Source organism: Barbatula barbatula (assembly GCF_947034865.1).
Source record: "Barbatula barbatula genome assembly, chromosome: 6".
NCBI classification, from domain to species: Eukaryota; Metazoa; Chordata; class Actinopteri; order Cypriniformes; family Nemacheilidae; genus Barbatula; species Barbatula barbatula.
The window spans coordinates 11,727,782-11,747,111 of record NC_136765.1 but is presented as its reverse complement, the minus strand read 5'-3'; the positions used below and the strand labels follow the sequence as shown (position 1 = coordinate 11,747,111).

At 44.1% G+C, this 19,330-nt stretch overlaps 1 protein-coding gene across 1 annotated transcript; it reads left to right on the top strand.

The window, feature by feature from the left end:
• Nucleotides 1–722: 722 nt before the first annotated feature.
• On the top strand, nucleotides 723–15,503 carry LOC306895051 (D-glutamate cyclase, mitochondrial-like). The gene is made up of 12 exons (XM_079457956.1): nucleotides 723–831; nucleotides 1,146–1,299; nucleotides 1,776–1,974; nucleotides 2,119–2,263; nucleotides 2,356–2,478; nucleotides 3,298–3,501; nucleotides 3,992–4,252; nucleotides 4,496–4,595; nucleotides 9,741–9,889; nucleotides 10,580–10,699; nucleotides 13,751–13,905; nucleotides 14,478–15,503. The coding sequence occupies exons 1-12, from the start codon at nucleotides 738–740 to the stop codon at nucleotides 14,616–14,618; spliced, it is 1,845 nt and encodes a 614-aa protein (XP_079314082.1). The 5' UTR covers nucleotides 723–737; the 3' UTR covers nucleotides 14,619–15,503.
• The last annotated feature ends 3,827 nt before the right edge of the window (nucleotides 15,504–19,330 follow it).

Genomic DNA, 19,330 nt, shown 5'->3' with positions numbered 1-19,330 from the left:
AACTTGTTAGTTCTGCTTTGAGCCTTTTTGATATTAGATGTCCATATTTGAACTTAAAAGTTATTTTTCTAACTCTAAAGGTTAATTGTCTTCTAAGAGTGTAGAAGAATCTTTTTTGTCTGAATGGTTCCATAAAGTATGTCGTTTAACACCCGAAGAACCTTTCTGTTCAACAAAAGGTTCTTTGTGGCTAAGAAAGGTTCTTCAGGTTGTAAAAAAAAGAGATGGTTCTTTAAAAACCTTTGACTGTAAGCTTCTTTGTGGAACCAAAAATGGTTCTTCTATGGCATCACTGTGAAGGAAGGCATCTGTTTACGAATTGAATACGAATAAGCCAACTCGTAAATAGTGATGGACCTCAAAGCTTTGACATAATAAATAAATTAACACCTAAAACAATTTTTGAGTACAATTAAATAGATGGGAATACAAAATAAAACAAAGAATATATCAAATTGAATGGCGAGAAAGGTTGAAGATGACATGATTTTGACCGTGTGAACCCTGCTCATCATGTTCATATCTTTATGCTTTATGAAGTTATGAGGCTGCTCAGTCCTGCTGTCAGATTAACAACAGGACTGAAATACATCGTCCGAGGATTCATGAAGCCAGGTATGATTTACAAATGGCTTTGTTACAGTCACTTATCTCTGTCATGCATTAACGTTTACAACAGCTTAAAACATTAACCAGTCAGGCTTTATATGTCTTGCAGACGTACAGCGCAGATAATAATGTGGCAGTCATTGAGTTTGTCCCCGCACGCTCTGCGCACACTTATTAGACAGCGGAAGGGGGACATTAGAAACACCTCTGGAATTGCAGCAGGTATTAAAACTTATTCTATTTTAATGCCATATGCTATTTTTGTTATATTCTATTGTTTACTTTGGTGTTACTCTCTTTTTGTGTCGGCCAAACACATTGTGCTGACACAACAACCTTCTTAGCACTTGTATTGATAAATGAATGAATCAGATTTTCATGTTTGCTTTACTTCTGTCGTCTTACATGGCACTGTGAATCGTCACCTAAGAATGCTCTTTAGACTTTAACTACATTAGGTTATTCAGAATGAGGTGTCAATGAAGTGTGTACTCTCTTATGAGACATTTTTGCTTAAATAGTGTCTTTGCTGATAGGATATCAACAGGCTAATGTGGTGATCTTACATAAAAGTCTTGCTGATGACTTTGAGGCTTTTTGTCGAGCTAACAAAAGCCCCCTGCCGCTACTGTACAGGAGCAAATGTGGAGAATGGAGCTGCCCTCCCTTGGCCACCGGATCTGACATAAGGTATCAACACTTGAGTCACGATTGTGCTCAAGTTTTATTTTGGGAATCACAAACGTATTTAGCCTCTGGGTGGCAGTACAATTAAATAAGTGGGTCCACGTGTGGAAAAAGTGCAGATTTTTAATGTTAGCGTTACCTCATAATAGTTTTTTACGTGTACCCATGACTTGTTCGGGGGTTGCTCATGTATAAATTGTTTAGTCACTGCTTGGTAAACAGTAAACAATTAAAAGTTAATCTTTACTTGGAAGTTAGTTAGTTTTTTTGTCTTGTGAATTAATTATTATTATAGTGTTCGCATATTATAACAGACAACAATATCTGTTATTCCCTCAGCATATTGAAGGTGTATGAAGTGAATCGATCAGTTCACGAAATATTATTTTCCTACACTGCTGCTTAGCAATAGCTTCAGCCAAGCGGTTAGGTACCCCAAACAAATAGATTCTAAAGGAAGCTCTCTTGCCTTCCTTAAGAGATGACTGTCCAGAGTACTGCGTGTTTGAGAACGGTGTGCTGATGAAGAAGGTTCCTAGTTTATCAAGCTACACCCCTCAACTTCAGGACATGGTCACATTCTACCTCGGCTGCAGTTTTGGCTTCGAGAAAGCCCTGCAGGCCGCCGTGGTTCCAGTGAGAAATGTGGAACAGGGTAAAAATGTCAGCATGTACAAGGTTTGTTGAACTCCCAAGTGTAATGTGGCCACTCAGCTTGATCTTGATTGTCAGATTTCTTCTCCTATTAAATTGTAAAAAAAATATTTACAAGGTTTGAGTGTTTAAGTCTGCCAACACAGTGTGTTTCTTTATGTTTTTCAGACCACAGTGCCATGTGCAGGTCGGTTTTATTGTCCAATGGTGGTAAGTATGAGACCTGTACCTCAACACAAGCTGGAAACCGCAACTCAATGCACACATGCGATCCCTCTGGCACATGGTGGACCAGTGCATATTGGTGACCCTAGTGTGTGCTTTTTTGAAGACTCCCTATTTGTTATAGTGGTACCCAAAGTATGTGTAATTGAAAAAGAAAATCTATTACATTTTCTACTACAGAGCTGGTGGGCATCCATGACCTGTCAAAGCCTGATTATGGAGACCCTGTGGAGGTGTGTCCTGGTGACGTGCCAGTTTTCTGGGCCTGTGGGGTCACTGGTGTTGAGGCTGTTCAGAGCTGCAGTAAGATGTTAAGACACTAAAAAGTATAGATCACACCATATTAAAGTCATATACAGGTTTTAACCACATGAGAGTGAACAAATTCGCCAACATGAGAGCTGCACGATTTGAGGAAAATGTCACTGTAACACGTTCAATAAAAGGAAGAGAGGATGTGTGAACCAGCGAACGTAAATACTCTTAATTAAATAAACAAACAAACAACAAAACACAACATAAAGTCCAGGCCTGGTCCTCTCTCACTGACGGTCCGGTCGCTCGTCCTCTTATGCTCCCAATCTCCTCCATGATACGAGACCAGTGCGCATACAGCTTACACTCATTCACACACCGGCCTTGAATCCCGGCTCTCGTCCGGCCACCTCACTACATACCCCCATCGCCCCTCACAGGCCGTAGGTACCCCAAGACTGTGCTTGCTCCCCCCTTCCTCGGGTATGCACCGACGAGACGAGAGAACGGAGACGGGACCACTCCGAGCGACCGGAATGAGAGCCGGGAGAGAGGAAAAAAGAAAAAAGTTCTAGTCCGGTTCCCCGACATGCTGCCGCTCGGTCCTCAACCAGCCGGGCTACACTACTTCAAGGTGCCTTGTGGTGGCCCTGAGCACTAGACCTCGCGCCCCCTGGTGGCCGGCGGTGGCTCCTCTGGTACAACATTCTAGTGTTCAACACAGCACATTTTGAAAGCCTTTCATATCTTTTCAGTGGATTTCGGGTTTTATTTCTTTATGTTCTGCAGCGTACACAGATCAAACACGTTTCTTACGCATCAATTGTGTAAGTGAATTCTGTTGACCTTAAGTATTTGATGTTGCAGAGTCAGCTCTTGCGTTCACTCATTCACCCGGCTGCATGTTCCTCACCAATCAAAAGGCTGAAACTGTTTCCCCCGTCGATCTCGAGCCAGCAGAGAGTCCTTTGACATTCTGCATATCCCAGAATCCTCAGCATTACAGCATGGCTAGCAAAAGGGCAGTTCAACAAATTCAAGCAATCGAGGAGCTTGTGGTGGAAGACCCAGGTATGACAGTGCACAGTTTTGCTAAAGATGACCATTTAGAGATTTATGCAAGCTCTTCTCACAACATTGTTTTCTATGGCAAAAATGACATCATTACTGTAGATTAAAGGGACACTTCACCCAAAAATGTTTTAATCATTTACTCACCTTAGAGTTTGACCAAATCTGTATACATTTGGATTAATTGTTCTGATGAAAACTTCTTATTTGGAATAATGCTTATAACCAGGCAGATTTTGACACCCCATTGACTCCCATTGTAGGAAAAATTACTTTCACTCTGTGCAGCGACTACATTGTATGTTGCACACAAACTTTAACCATTGTTTTCTGGGTTGCTGCTAGATACACCTTGGACCCGATTATAGGACTTAAACAGTCCAATGTTACCTTTCAGTAACGTGAAGTTATTAAATTTGACTGAACTATCAGCACACATCTGTCTAATAATAACGTGTGTCATATGTGTAACTCTTTGGTGTGTGAACAGGTGCGAGGGGTATCCGGGCGCTGTTCGTGCAGGATGAACTCCTAAAGGCCTGTCTCTCACTGTCACACTCTTCATCTGTACTCATCACTACTGGTTTCCCCACACACTACATGCACAGCCCCCCCGAGGAGACAGACGGCCCACCCGGTGCCATCGCTATGGCAGCAATGCTCCAAGCAATGGGCAAAGAGGTGGTCATCGTAACAGATGAGCGGGCTTTAGAGATGAATAGGAACATTATAAGAGACGCTGAGGAGAAAGGTGCCCGTTTCTCTTTTTCATAGTTATTACTGTTTGTAGATTTTATTTAGATTTTCTCGCGTTCCCTTATCAGACAAACAGAATACAGGTATGTTCTGTATTGCAGATCTGTTTTTACTGGGTTGGGTTCCAAAATGCCATAACCATTTTCCATCCTTTTGCTTTAAGTTGAATGAGTAGTAGTATATCCCAAACGTAGAATTCTGTTTCCGTTCTGTGTATATGTGTGGGTTTGACTTACAGGTGTGATAAAGACTGCAGTGCCAGTAATAAGCTTCCAGAGCAAAGGACCTGAATCAGCACTGCACTTTCTGTGTCATGATGGAGACCCCACAAAGCCCAGGTGTACTGCTGTTTCACTCTCGGCCACAGTCACATTTTCCATCCTCTGTACCTACTGCTGCTCTCTATTAAGATGTAATGTAATATCCTATCAAAGTCATAGACGCCGTTACAGCTGGTATTGAGATGTGTTTGGGGTGTTTTCAATCACATGAACATATGGGACCCTGGACCTTAAGTAGCACAGGAATATTTGTGGCAAAAGCCAACAAAACAATGAACGTTTAATGACTCAAAATGATCGATTTCTTCTTTTATGGCAAAAATCATTAGGATATTCACTATAGATCATGTTCCATTATGATACATTTCCTAGTGTAAACACATCTTGATCACAACTTGATTTTTGAGAGTGGATGCAGCAAAAGCGTTAACAAAATGGCCAGAAACACCCCTACAATCATCACTTGCTGCTGCTCGCTCTTTGAGAATCACCCACTCGAGTTTGGTGTCTATGTAAAGCTTAGAATTTCACCTTTCCGGTTCTTATACTTTCCCCAACGTCATTACAGCGAAGAGTTAAAACAAAGATGTTTCTTAGCAACGGCCTGTTACATTGCCTCTGATTAACAACTTCAAAGGCAATTTTCTCAATATTTAGTTTTTTGCATAGTTATATCTCTGCCAAATATTGTCCTGTTCCAACAAACCATGTCAATGGAAAGCTTATTTATTCAACTTTCATATGATCTATAAATCTCAATTTTGAAAACGTACTTGGTTACTAACGTAACCTCGGTTCCCTGAGATACGGGAACGAGTACTGCGTAGCAGGACGCTATGGGGAAAACTCCTTTTTCTCCGATGACTGAAGCAATTCAATAGCGCAGTGAAAACTGCACGGTCATTGGTTGGAAAAAAGTAAAACTTTAAACCAATGGTAGCGGAGCTGCTGGACCAATGGCGATGGTACCCGCCAGAAGGGGCGGGGCTTACGGCTATATAAGCCGACGCATCGCCATAGAGTCCTCAGGTTACTTCGACTGAAGCGACGTCAATGCAGCTCGTAGCACGGCAAGGAACGCAGTACTCGTTCCCGTATCTCAGGGAACCGAGGTTACGTTAGTAACCGAGTACGTTCCCTATCGATACTTCACTCGTACTGCGTAGCAGGACACTATGAGGAACCAGTGTAATCACGCACAGTTAGTCTCGGAGCCTTGGCTCGGTGACGGGGTAGAACAGGGAATCCCTGAGAAGGCGGAGAAGGCCAAGCTAGTAGGTGGCCTAGTCCGGTTAATCGTCCCAAAAAGTATTAGGTGCTGGCGTGGCTATAGAGCCGGGGCTCAGCGGCCTAATCCAAAGCAGAAAGGACCCGGGCCTGAAGGGCCGGGACGTCCAGACTGTAAAATCTTATAAAAGTGGACGGCGAAGCCCATTAGGCCGCCGCACAGATATCCTCTATAGAGACACAGCTAGACCAGGCCCAGGAAGAGGCAACGCCTCTAGTAGAATGGGCTCTAACTCTTGTGGGACATTGAAGGCCCAAGGAAGAGTATGCCAGCGATATAGCCTCGACTATCCATTTTGACAGTCTATGTTTCATGACCGAAGACCCTCTGGTGCGGTCACCGAAGCACACAAAGAGCTGTTCTGACCGTCTGAATGGGGTGGAGCACTCAATGTAGATTTTTAATGCTCTGACTGTTGCTCCGGTTCAGTCTGCCTGGAACGTGAGTTGCCCTCAGTGAGCGCAGATTGGACTGGGGCCATTCCAAGAGGCGTAATACCAGGGAAAAAAGGCGTCTTGAGGAGAGGCCTCCCTGGTGATTTATGTGAGATACCACAGTCATGCTGTCTGATTGGACTAAGACGTGGCGATTCCTTTAGCACCGGCAGGAAGTAGCGAAGAGCCAACCATACTGCCTGCATTTCCAGGTAGTTGATGTGGAGGCTTCTTTCCTGGTTCTACCAGTGGCCGAAGGCAGGTTTCGCCGTCGCACAGAGCCCACCAACCTGTGTTGGAGGCGTCTGTCGTGACCACTTTCCGGCTGCACGTGGGGCCCAGGGGCATACCCTGCTCCAGCCAAAGGGGATCTTTCCACGAGGCTAGGGCGGTTACGCAGGCTTGGTTCCCCAAAACACGTAGACGTCCAAGACACCAAGCGTGTGGAGGAACTCTCGGCTTCAGCCAGTACTGGAGGGGGCGCATCCGGAGGATGCCCAGACTCAGCACCTGAGATGCAGAGGCCATATGGCCCAGCATTTTCTGAAAAACCTTGAGGGGGCGTGAAACCCTGGGTGTGAATGAGGCCGCAAGCCGTCGAATAGCCAGATCTCGTTCTGGCGATATTCTGGCCGTCATGCGATTTGAGTCGAAGACTGCCCCCAGGAACGAAATACGTTGGCTGGGGAACAGTGCACTCTTGGCAAGGTTGATCCTGAGGCCCAAGTATTTCAAATGGCTGAGGAGGAGGGATCTGTGGGACCGTAGCTGGTCCTCCGACTGGGCTAGAACAAGCCAGTCGTCGAGGTAGTTCAGAATGCGGATTCCCTTCTGTTTGAGAGGGGAAAGAGCCGCATCCATGCACTTTGTGAAAGTGCGGGGAGCTAGAGAGAGTCCGAATTAGAGGACCATGTACTGATATGCAACGCCCTCTTAGGCGAATCTCAAGAATCGTCTGTGACGGGGGCTATCTGGATGTGGAAGTATGCGTCTTCCGGGGATGGCTCCCCAGGCCTTGGCCCGCGTGGCAAGGGGTTGGGTGCAATGGGGAGGTACGCCGTCTCTTGGGGGCTTGACTCCCAAGGACAATGGAAGAGGAAGATTGCTCTTTTTTTGACAATGTTTGTGTTTTATTAAACATTTTGCGGTATGTTGTGTGGGCATTGGAACAGGCCCCGCACTTACAACCTTGCACATTATCAACACTTCGCCGGCACCCGGAACTGAACGGGGTGACTGGGCAGACATGAGAGCAGTCTTTGTAGCCTTCCTCTTCCTTGCATCGGTCTCAGAAGGGAGCCTGAGGCGCAGGGTCCAGCGTGATCTTGGGCCGGGGACCCTGTCGTGGGGATGCAGGTAGCGCCGTCCCGATCGGGAGCGTTGACGACCGTCAGCTCCCGGAGCCTTCTGAGCAGCAGGGGTTCTCACCGGCTGTTGCGTCGGAGCTGGCTTGGGGTGAGTCGCCACAGGTCTGGATCCGGGTCTTTTCGGCAGAAAGTGCTTCATGGCCTGCGAAGACTTCTGCGCAGCCGTGAAGCGTTCCGCGAATCCCTCGACCGCCGGTCCGAAGAGGCCGGTAGTGGAAATTGTAGCATCCAGGAAGGGGACCTTGTCTGCCTCCTTGATCTCCGTGAGCGTCAGCCACATATGACGCTCAAGCACTACCAGGCTTGCCATGGATCGTCCTATCGCCTGGGCCGTGGCCTTGGTGGTGCGTAGGGCGAGATCCGTTGCACTCCGAAGCTCCCTGAAGAGTGCGGGCTCAGGGCTGGATTCGTCCATACCTTGGAGGAGTTTTGCCTGGTAGACCTGGAGCACTGCCATGGAGTGTAGTGCCGAAGCCGCCTGGCCGGAGGACGACAATGCGCGTCCAGCGAGGGCCGAGGTGGTTCTGCACGGCTTAGATGGATGAGTTGCCTTCGCCTTCCGTCCGATGGCAGTGGGCGGACAGAGATGTGCGGCCACCGACTCATCTAGGGGGGGCAGTTTCTCATACCCTTGTTCCTCTGCGCCGTGTCTGCGGTTGGAGTGGAGGAAGAAGACGGTCTTAGACGGGCCGAGTAAGGGGCGCACCAAGACTTGGTGAGTTCGCTGTGAACTTCCGGGAAGAACGGCGAAGTCCGTTGACGAGGGGCCTGACGGCGCCCCGGCAGGAACCATTCATCCAGGCGGCTGCGAGCGGGTTCCTCTGGGGGAGATCACTCTAAACCCAGCTCGTTGACTGCCTTTGTGAGGACCCGGAAGAGTTCGGAGTCTGCACTTGGCGCGTGTCCGCTGGATTCTGGAGACGGAGAGGGGGCGGGGTCATCTACTGACCGCTAACGACATGGCGTCGTCCTCCTCGAGTTCGTTTCCACCGAACGAGATCATGCCACTGGCGGCCGCCAGTGGACGCTGATCTGTTTGGGTGAAGCAAACCGGGAAAAGCTCTCTCTCTGGACAAGGCGAGGCACGCCGAGCGGGCGTGAGCTCGTGCTTCCCCGAGCGCTTAGTTTCTCTACGCCGCTGCTTCATTCGCACAGTGGCCTGTGAAAGTTATCCGCGAGCGCAGAGAGGAGAGACTCATACTCTCGCAGTGAGAGCATTCCGCCTCTTTGAGCGCGTCCTCAGCGTGGGAGAGACCCAAGCATGAGACGCACTCGTCTTGCCCGTCAGCGGCGTACAGGAAGACCCCACACGAGCGACAGGGATGACGCGGCATTTGCAACTATGCCGGTAAAGAAATTGCTCTTTTAGCATTGACCGGATAGCGGCAGGGAAAAGACCGTTGCTGAATAGCGACACCGCTCGCTAGCGACGCCGTCAACAGAATCCGCCGGAAGCGAGGCCGCTGAACGAAGCCGCTGAACGAAGCCGCTGAAGCGAAGCCGGGAAGCGAAGAATAGTCGTCGCTGAAGGAGAAGAGATCTGAGGACTCTACGGCGATGCGTCGGCTTATATAGCCATAAGCCCCGCCCCTTCTGGTGGGTACCATCGCCATTATTCCAGCAGCTCCGCTACCATTGGTTTAAAGTTTTACTTTTTTCCAACCAATGACCCTGCAGTTTTCACTGCGCTATTGAATTGCTTCAGTCATCAGAGAAAAAGGAGTTTTCCCCATAGCGTCCTGCTACGCAGTACGAGTGAAGTATCGATAGGGAACTGGTTTTGTTGTCCAGGCTCAGATATACCAGTAAATGCAGTATAGCCAAATGTTTTGGACCATTTAACTACGTTTTTAGTTCGCGTTGCATTGACTAAAACATTTTAATACCAGGTGAAAACGGGGCTTTTTTAAAGGTATAGTTTGCAGATATTAACGTTTTACAGTATCCAAGGCAGTGGGCTTTATTGTAAATTATTATCTGGGTATTCTATGGATATCCCGTTGATGTTCATTAACTACAGACAAGTATTATGGTAGCGTAGTTTTCTACAGACGCTTGTATAGTTTAACATTGTTCAGTTTGTGATACGTTGTTTTTTATGTGCACCTCAAAGGTTCGACCACTTGGTGGCAATAGAGCGCAGCGGCCGGGCTGCAGACGGAAACTATTATAACATGCGGGGGATAAACATCAAGCATTTAGTCGACCCCATAGATGATCTCTTTACCACTGCAAGGGTTATACCAGGCATCACTTCTACAGGTATAAAAATAGACATCTAAAATTGTCTTTTTCTTTAAATTATAAAAGCATACTTTTCTGACTGTGTATAGAGAATGTGGTGCTGACGTCACGCCGTGTTGCATGCTGGGTGTCGCGGCCATATTTGTAGGTTGTAGCGGCTCTTTTCTGCTCGTAAATTTAGTTCAATGTTGTTCCGTTTGACTAGGAGGACATAAACATGGTGGGACATGTGGGTTTTGCTGTGTTATAAACTGCAACAGCAAGTCGCAGTCATTTAGGACAGAAACTAGACAAATTAATTAGATTTTTTCGTTTTACGACTTGTAAACAACTGAAAATATATCACAGCGAGGATCATGTATCAATCTTTTGTAAACAACCTCAGAAGTTGGCGGTGCTGCCCCAGCATGCAAGGCGCCTTGACGTCGATTGACAAGCTCTATTGCAGGAATCACTATCACAGGTACTAAAGGAAAAGACATCCCAGAGCTCTTTAGTCATTCTACAATATCAGATGTGGCAAACGTGTGTGTTGGTACTAGTGTTGTCTCTAACAGAGTCACTCCGTCAGAGGAGGATCTAATCTCTTTTAACGATCACAATGCTTGAATCACCAACTTCCTTTCCAATTAAAAATGAGCACAGTTTAATGAGACCTGTCACCTCTTTGGAAGAGGATTAATTTTACGTGTGTTTGTGTGTGTGCAGGGATCGGAGATGGAGGTAATGAGCTTGGTATGGGGAAAGTTCAAGCAGCAGTTAAAGCACACATGCCTAAAGGGAGTCTGATCGCATGCGACGTGGCTGCTGATTTTGCCATTATGGCAGGTAAGTGCACCTGCATGGGTCTCAGTCACGGTGATTGCAGCAAAAAAAACTCTGGTTACAGTTTACGCAAGATCTTGTTCCCTCCGCCGCTCAGGTAACTGAGGTTACGATAGTTACTTGAGACGTTCCCTTTCGAGAGAGGTCTTTCAACATTGCGTGAAACGCTAGGGGAACCGTATAAAATATCCCTGTGAGATCAGCAAAGAGTGGAATCACGAGGCAAGTGTGAGGGAAACCCCTTCAGCCAATCAGCGTAGACGCAAGCACGAGCATTAAGCCCATTGCATGCCGCACAAGCGGGAGCCATCAGAAACGGGTCTATGTTCGCTCAAAATACATAATTTCAGCAGACACAGTGGGCAATATGTTTAATCACGCCATAAGAACAGCATAAAACCAGCTCGACTTTAGTGGAGGTAACACATAACGTGCACCACAGAACTCATGGCAGTAGCACACAGCAAAACTCTCACTGACAGCACACACCTTACATAGGCTCTAAGACGATTGGATACCACACTCTGCTATGGAATCCAATCACAACACTCAGGGGGATACCATACCATCATAGTTTGCAGGAATACTATGCCACTACACTGAACAGGGTAGCAATACACATAGCAGAATAACAAGTATAAAAACAGCAAGTGCCTGGGCCGAGCAAGGTAGAAAAAGAGGCTGTATATGAAGCGCTGGCATGCAGCCAGCGATATAGAATAAATAACACATGGCCGGGGCAATCTGTGTACATAGTGAGGATGGAAACAGGTGCAACCTGGTATATATGCATCCCCAAGCAGTAAAGACAGTGACGGTGAAGGACACGGCCACATACTGTATAAGACACCGGCTCGTGATAGTTGGGGTAGGACCGCCCCCTTGACTGCCTATACGGCCTAGCTGACACACACAGCATAGTCAGAAAGCTAGTATGCTGCTGAAGAGCACTTCACAAGCCGCCCAAAGCACTGCCTGCAAATCACACAAGCAAGCTGCTAATAGTTGACGTTGCGTGAAGCGGTTGTGTTTGCGAGTGACCGTGTCCGACGAGGCCATCAGAGAACATACCATTTGCGCACAAAATAGCATTTAGAGTGATGGGTATGCATGTGACATACTATCACATTCAACCTCCTGCTCTTTAGAGAGTTGTAAATCCCATATGCGCAAAAACAGGCGGGGTATTTACACGGAAGTCCTTTCAAAAGATCGCATGCAAATGGATCGACCAGAGGGAGAGCCTGTACTTTCAAAGCAAAATCTTTTTGAGGGCGAAGGATTTTTATGCTGTTTGATAAACTACATCACAGTAATAAAAAAACTGAAATATTAATTGAGTGACTAGTTTCTTACGAACACGCTTGATGCAGAATACTCATTCCAACATTGACTTATCGTAGAACATGATTAATGTGTGATTTAAAGGAAAGTTTAGAATCAAGCCATACACCAAAATATTTGATGGTATCAACTCTATGCAGAGGAGTACCGTCTTTACATGATATAACACAAGAACAGGTGTTGGAATCTAATTTATGTTTAGGACCAAACACCATAGTATATGACTTGGTTTTATTAAGCACTAATTTATTAGCAAAAACCTTTCTTGTAAACTATTAAAATCCGATTGAAGAGATAGTTGAATTTGTAAAAGGTCAGAATGAGATGTATATATAACAGTATCATCCGCATAAAGTTTAACCTAACAGTTTTTAAGAAGTTATGGTAGATTATTTAGATAAATAGAAAAAAGCATTGGTCCCAAAACTGAACCTTGAGGCACACCTCATTGTTGAATAAAAATAAAAATCTGATTTATTCCCATTTAGGACAACACATTGTTTCCTGTTATGCAGATATGAATTAAACCACAACATTGTATTTTTTTTAAAAGCAAATAACGATCAACCAAATCAAAAGCTTTAGTTAAATCAAGAAAAATAGCACCAGTAAGTTTGCCATTATCTTAAGCTAAAAACACATAATTTGTAAATTTAAGTATTGCAGTAGTTGTGGAGTGTTTAGCCCTAAAATTAGATTGTGACGATGATAACATATTATTAATACTTCAATAATTTAAAAGTTGTTTATAAATCAATTTTTCAAAAACGAAAATTTCACTTTATTTATTATGACATCTGGTGGAAATTTGTGTCAATAGCCCACTTAGAAATCCCCTTACTGATAAAAATGCTGATGTGTCAAATACTTATTTTCCCTGCTGTATATAATCTGTATTCCCAACAGTAGCACTGTGGGAGGTAATAAAGAATCCATCGCTCCAAAGTAGTATTTTACATCACAAAACTACCAAAACACAATAATAATATGCTACTAACAAACTTCGGTTATCCGAATAATCAAACCTGATATCATACAGTCATTATTATTCTGGTGAAATCTAAGGTAACATGTAGACAGATTCAGCATTTTGTGGCAGCTTAAACGCGGCTGTTTACCATCCACAAAAACACACAACGTGCAAGGATAGCGAAGATAGTATTTCATATTAAGTTCGCGAAGCTTACATTTAACAGGATCAAAGCTTCTGCGCCACATTACTGATGTGCTGGTAGAGACAAAACAATGAGAAAGACTCATTGTGTCACACATCTCAATGTGTCAATTCGCATTCAGTCATGTCAACCCAAGCTTCCCTTACAATCTGAAAGTAGCCTTGGGCCTCGTCTACGAAACCAATATAAAGGAGTAGGATAAAGCTCAAGCTGAATTGGCTTGAAACCTTTGACTAAAACAACCTTTTGCTGACTCGTTGACAGCGTGCAACAATGAAACCTGTGACTGGTCTTTATTGGAAAGCCTGCATAAATGTTGACTCTTGTGCACAGCTCAAACTGATGTCCGATTTAGACATTGACATTCTGCAGAAAGATAACGTTAACGCAGACACAAAACTTAACGAACATATTTACACACTGACCGCTATCTGCCTTATTAGGTATCTCATGAATAATGTGTAGTATACATTTGGTTATTTCTACATTATGCCATATAATTGACATGAAACCCACAGTACATCTCTCTTTACAGGAGTGTCCAACTGGGGTGGCTATGCTGTCGCTTGTGCTTTGTACGTTCTGAATCTCTGTCCGATACACCACCGCTACCTTCAAAGGGGCCTCGGTTTGCCACCCTCGCCTGAGCAACAGAGTCTATGGACTGCCTGCTTGCCCACTATAGATAAGGTAAAAGCACTTTCATTGAAACAAACAAGATTAATTGACAAATATGGTGTGGCGATTGTTCGATTCCAACTACACATCTGTTCATGATCTACATCAAAGGCTGCAAACAATTCAAAAACTTCTACCAACGATACGATTTACAGCACAATGCCAGTGACTGCATGCTTGACAGGAAACTCTGAGGCCGCGAGCAGGGGCTACGCATTCATCTAGCGAGGATGACCGAGATAGACTAAATCTATAAAGGACAGGGTAGCATTAAGGCTGGCCATTTTTATATTTGTGGTGAACTGCAAACCACTTCAGAACCACTGCCAGTGTAACGTATAATCACCACGGCCACAAAGTCTGGAACCGATCCCTTTAACCCTATATTCATATTCCAGCCTAAATATTTTCTGTGTCTGTTGTGTTGTTCCTGCTGGTGGCTGTTAAGGCTTTTATAACATTTTCCTGTTTTTTTAATGCGCTTAAAATAAGAGACTGTTACCGCTGAAGCCATTGCTAAAGTTGAATAACTCCAGCTGCAAAAGCTACACGTATAGGAATGAATGTGTTGCTTTCTTAAATAGGAGGAAGACGTGCTTCGCATTTTGGTGAAATATGGCATTCGCAGCGGCAAGACTGCAAACCTGGGACTGGAGGTGGATGGACTGACCTTTCACCCGTACCATTCGGACATCGTACGGCGGCTAAGAGATCTCACCCTTTGAGCAGCATGAGTTCCTTTCACACAAAGGGAACAAGACACAAATCCTTGAGCGCTCAAAGCTGATTTGTGTTATCTTTTCTGTCACAAGAAAGAGGAAAAGAGAAACAATGAGAAAGACAAAATTGATTTATTCTTGTTTAATTTTGTGTTGTAATTTTTCCCAACTGTATGTACAAATGAATTCTCTTACGACCAACAATCTACCCGTAACACATTTCTGTGCACCTAAGCCACAAAGTTGATCATTGTCATAGAAAATAAAAGCGCTAGTTAAACCAAACAGGAAAATTCTGTCATCGGTTCCTCACCCTCGAATTGTTCCAAACCTCTTTAAATGTTATTGTTACATTGTACACAAAATAAGATATTTGGAAGATTGTTAGCAGTTGTTAGTTCTGGGACATCATTGACTACCGTAGTAGTTTAAATGGTAGTCTGAGATACCACATGAGCTGTGGGTTTTGCTAAATTCTCCAAAATATCTCATTTTGTGTTTAACAGAACAAATACAAAAATCAGGATAGACAACTCGATGGTGAGTAAATAAAGACAGCTTTTTTATTCTTATATTTCTAGCCCTTTAATTCATTCAAAAGTATTACTACTATAATCATGTACTACCCAAGCATTATTCAAATACTGTGATATTTTACTTTGTAATATTTTTATGTGCAGAAACATCTTTGAACAGAGAAGAGCAACTGTTTTAGTTCAGAGCTGTGTTATGTAGCGTATTTGTAATGTGTGGTAATTTGTATATTATTACTGAGCTTTTTAGTTAAGAGTCTTTTCCTCTTCCGTCCAAAATCAACACGCTGGAGATCTCTTGATGGGATCTTCCTAAAATCTCTTAATCGTAAAGTCAAATAAATAGCAACTTTTAATCAATCTGTTAATCAATTCAAGACAGAATTGTCATTTTGGGTGTAATATGCCTTTAAGATTTAAATGTTGTTTCAAAAGGGTTGAACAGTCAGAACCAAAGTAGTCTGAAAAAGTGCTGCTGGGTCAATTATACATAACATACACTTCTAAAAATGCTGCGTTGTTTCAAGGGTAAAATATAGACAAAGCCATTGGTTCAACCCTAAAAGTAAAGTCATAGCTTTGGTCCTTATTTTACCCACTATTGGTATAATGTCGTCATTTTTCATGAATCAATCTGAAACCGTTCAGATAATCATACTCTTCAGATGCCTGCGAACCAAACGTAGATAGTACATACCAGATGCAACGAAACCTACAACTACTGCATGAAAGCAACGAAAGTAGTTACTTTTATTAAGAAGTAATATGCAGCTATGGCAACTTTCATCAAAAGGTTCGGTGAAGAAGAGCTGCGCTTTTGGATGGACATACAGCCGACACAGCATCATATCTACAGTTAATTCACACCAATGCACAGAACAAAAGCTCTTTGAAGTTACAACACAGATTTAAAAAAATGTAATAAACCAATAAACCTGTAGTCAATACGTGAACTATTGTAAAATATTTGGAATACTAGTTTGAGCTGTGTTTTGAGCAAACAGAGCGTTTGTGATTTCCAGAGGTGACTATTGCTCTGTACGTTTCTTCACATATTTTCCCAGGATATTAAATCACAGTGGGATGTGATCTAAGTTAAATTGGTCTGACTGACCCTTTACACCCATTCTATAATTTTTTACACCAAAAAAAAACCCATTCTAGAGCACTGTGGGTCACCCGAAAAAAAAAAAAATAACCATTTACCACCTACATGTTGCTTCAAGCTTGGGGAGATCTCATGGGAGTAGTAGTGCGGGGCCCCAACCAGAGGTGCAAAGAAGTGGTGTAGTCCACCGAGGGGAGGTCACAGGAACCAAGAGTTGGAGACATTAGATGGGACTACCCAAGGAGGGGGAGTCACTATGTGTGGAGCACTAGCATTTGCAAGATTCTATAACCTCTGTGTTGAACCGATGTTTGACCGCATCTTGAGGTAAGACCTATGGCCTGTATGATGAAAGAGGGGAATGTAATGGAAATTTTCTAGTCTCGCTTCTTGATGTGTCTGTCTATATGTTTATGAAGTGTTTATCTATGTTTTTCTCAATACGCGTCATACCCTCGAGCAGAGGCCAAGATGTTCTGTTTGGAATAACAGCATCACTTCTCGTAAACCAGCTTGGGATTCTTGCTGGGGGGCCAAAGGGAGGGGGTGTCATATATAAACTCTGTGTGCAGGAGGAAGGAGGGCCTTTTCTCTGCACCATTTAATTGCTTATGATGCAGATTAAACGACAATAAAATACTTTGCAATGTAACCTCACCTCTCTGTGTATTGCGTTTGTCAAAGTTGACTCAACCTAGATTAAGGATTAAGAAAATTCCAAAACAACTCCCCATCTTTGGGTAGTCCTGTCTGACGCTTTCTCACTCTTGGTTTCCCTGTCGGCGAACCTGTGACCTCCCTTCGATGGTCTCCACAGCTTATGTGCACCCCTGGTTGGTGGCCCCGCACTACTACTCCCATGAGTTCTCCCCACTGGTGAGACCGTGTAGGTATTCCACATTTGATCTCCGTTCGGTAGATGTGGTCCTCGTAGCGCCCCCCGCGCAGGCGAGGTGGTAGCGCTTCCCAGTGTTCCTTAAGGTGTCGGGCGGCCTACTCGCCTCTAGTGTAGCAAGGCCACCGCCTGTGCGGCCGGTAGTAAGAACCTCTCGTCGTGCTCACACGAATTGATGTCTTACTACACCACTGGATGGTTACAATACGCGAGGACGCTCATTTGTGACTCGCCTAGGCCGGTCAGTGTCGCAAAGTTTATTGGCCTTTTTTAAAGTAGAATCGGAGACGATAGGTTCTCAAGTCAGACCCCATTCTGTCAGTCTCGACACAACGTCTCGTTCCCTCCATCAGGGAACCGAGGTTACATACGTAACCTAGACGTTTTCCTGTTTGTGCCTCAGTGGTTGTTGCTATAAGGGAAACAGCTACCACCGGAAGTGGTGCAATATCTCGCCATATAATCACAATAAAATTAATTAGCAAATGCCTACACCTACCCCAAACCTTAACCTAACCTGACAATAATAAAAAATATTAATCAACTATCTTCAGAGTGACAAAAAATATGCAGTATTTTACTTTTGTAAAATCTAAGAAACAGAAGAAAACCTTCCGGTTTCTAAATCAGATAGGTTTATCGGATGTTAAAGGTTGTTTATGAAACCAGTCATCCATAAATGTGAGGGCATTGTGAAATAAAGTTTGAATTGATTTGTGATCTAAGGTTATCTTTATGAACTTCATTTTTTGGCCTTGGTTTAGTTAATCCCATTGATAAAGTGAATAATACGATGACAGACTAAACCTTTCACACCTTCACAACAAACAATCAATGACAATTTACTCTTACTAATCATCTGATGACTGTGATGAATATCCTCCTAAATGAAAGGTAGACCGTGTTCAGATTTTTACTGTATTTTACATTGACTTTCCACTAATCCTCTTACTGGTCTGTTGTGTACTGCTGTTTCAAAGCACACCAGCTCGGCAGTCATGCTGTCTGTAATCATGTGAATGGTCAGAATTCTCCAGCAGTGTGTGACTGCGTGTGTGTGTTTGTTGGCTAACTCACAAGATCAGACTTCAAGGACCTGGTCAGCTGATGAGAATGTGGGATATGAGCAGGCAGGACAGTGAGCCAGTGTTGTAGTCGAGACCAGCTCATTCGAGTCAAGTCTGAGTCAAGTCCGAGTCCTAGGACAATAGAAATCTTCCAAGAATACGTTAAATGTTTGGTGGAAACAATAAAACTGGCACCGAGCTCATGGAGTGCATTAAATATACCATGGCATGTACACAGGGTTTTATTTACTTAGACTGATATTAGTTTAAAAAATATCAGTAGTAAAAAGGCCACATAGTAAGTGTTGAAAAGGTAATGTTATTACAATTAGGACTTCCCCCTGACCAAAGATATGGCCAAAAGACGTATTTTTTGCATCTTTCGATGTTGAAAAGACATCCCTTTATTGGCACTTTATTACGTCGTCTTTGCTTTATTGTTCAGGGTGTGTGTCCACCTGTCATGACGACTAAGTCATTAAAGTCCCCGGACAAAAAGTCACAAAAATGATCTGAAATCTAATCCAGTAACTAGAAACAGAAAAATCCAATGAATCCAAGGCAGAAAGTGCAAGGGTGGAATTTCACCCGCTGAAATGAGCAAGAAGTCTCTGTAGAATCCCCCGCTGTGTATTAATCCAGAAAGGTCGGTGTCAGTAGCCAGTAAGTATTCCCCGGTGAGTATTCACACGTTGATTAGAGCAAGAAGCTTCTGTAGAGTCTTCCGCTGTGTCTTAACCCAGAAAGGTCGGTGTCAGTAGCCAGTAAGTATTCCCCGGTGAGTATTTACACGTTGATTTGAGCAAGAAGTCTCTGTAGAGTCTTCCGCTGTGTATTAATCCAGAAAGGTCGATGTCTGTAGCCAGCGACTCTCTCCGGTGGTTTTGTAGCGCAGCAATAGATGTCAGGTTCGTTGTCATAAGATCCGTCGCATTCTCCGGAATTGACGCACCCGCGAACACCAGGGCATAAAACGTCTCCGAGAGAACACAGCAGACAAGGATAATCCAGCCTGGAGAGGAGATAATGGTCGCTGAGGACAGTAGATAGAGGAACCCCAAAAAACCCCGGAAGTGCGCTAGGACCTGGAGTTAAAGGTGGGACAAGGTGAGTAA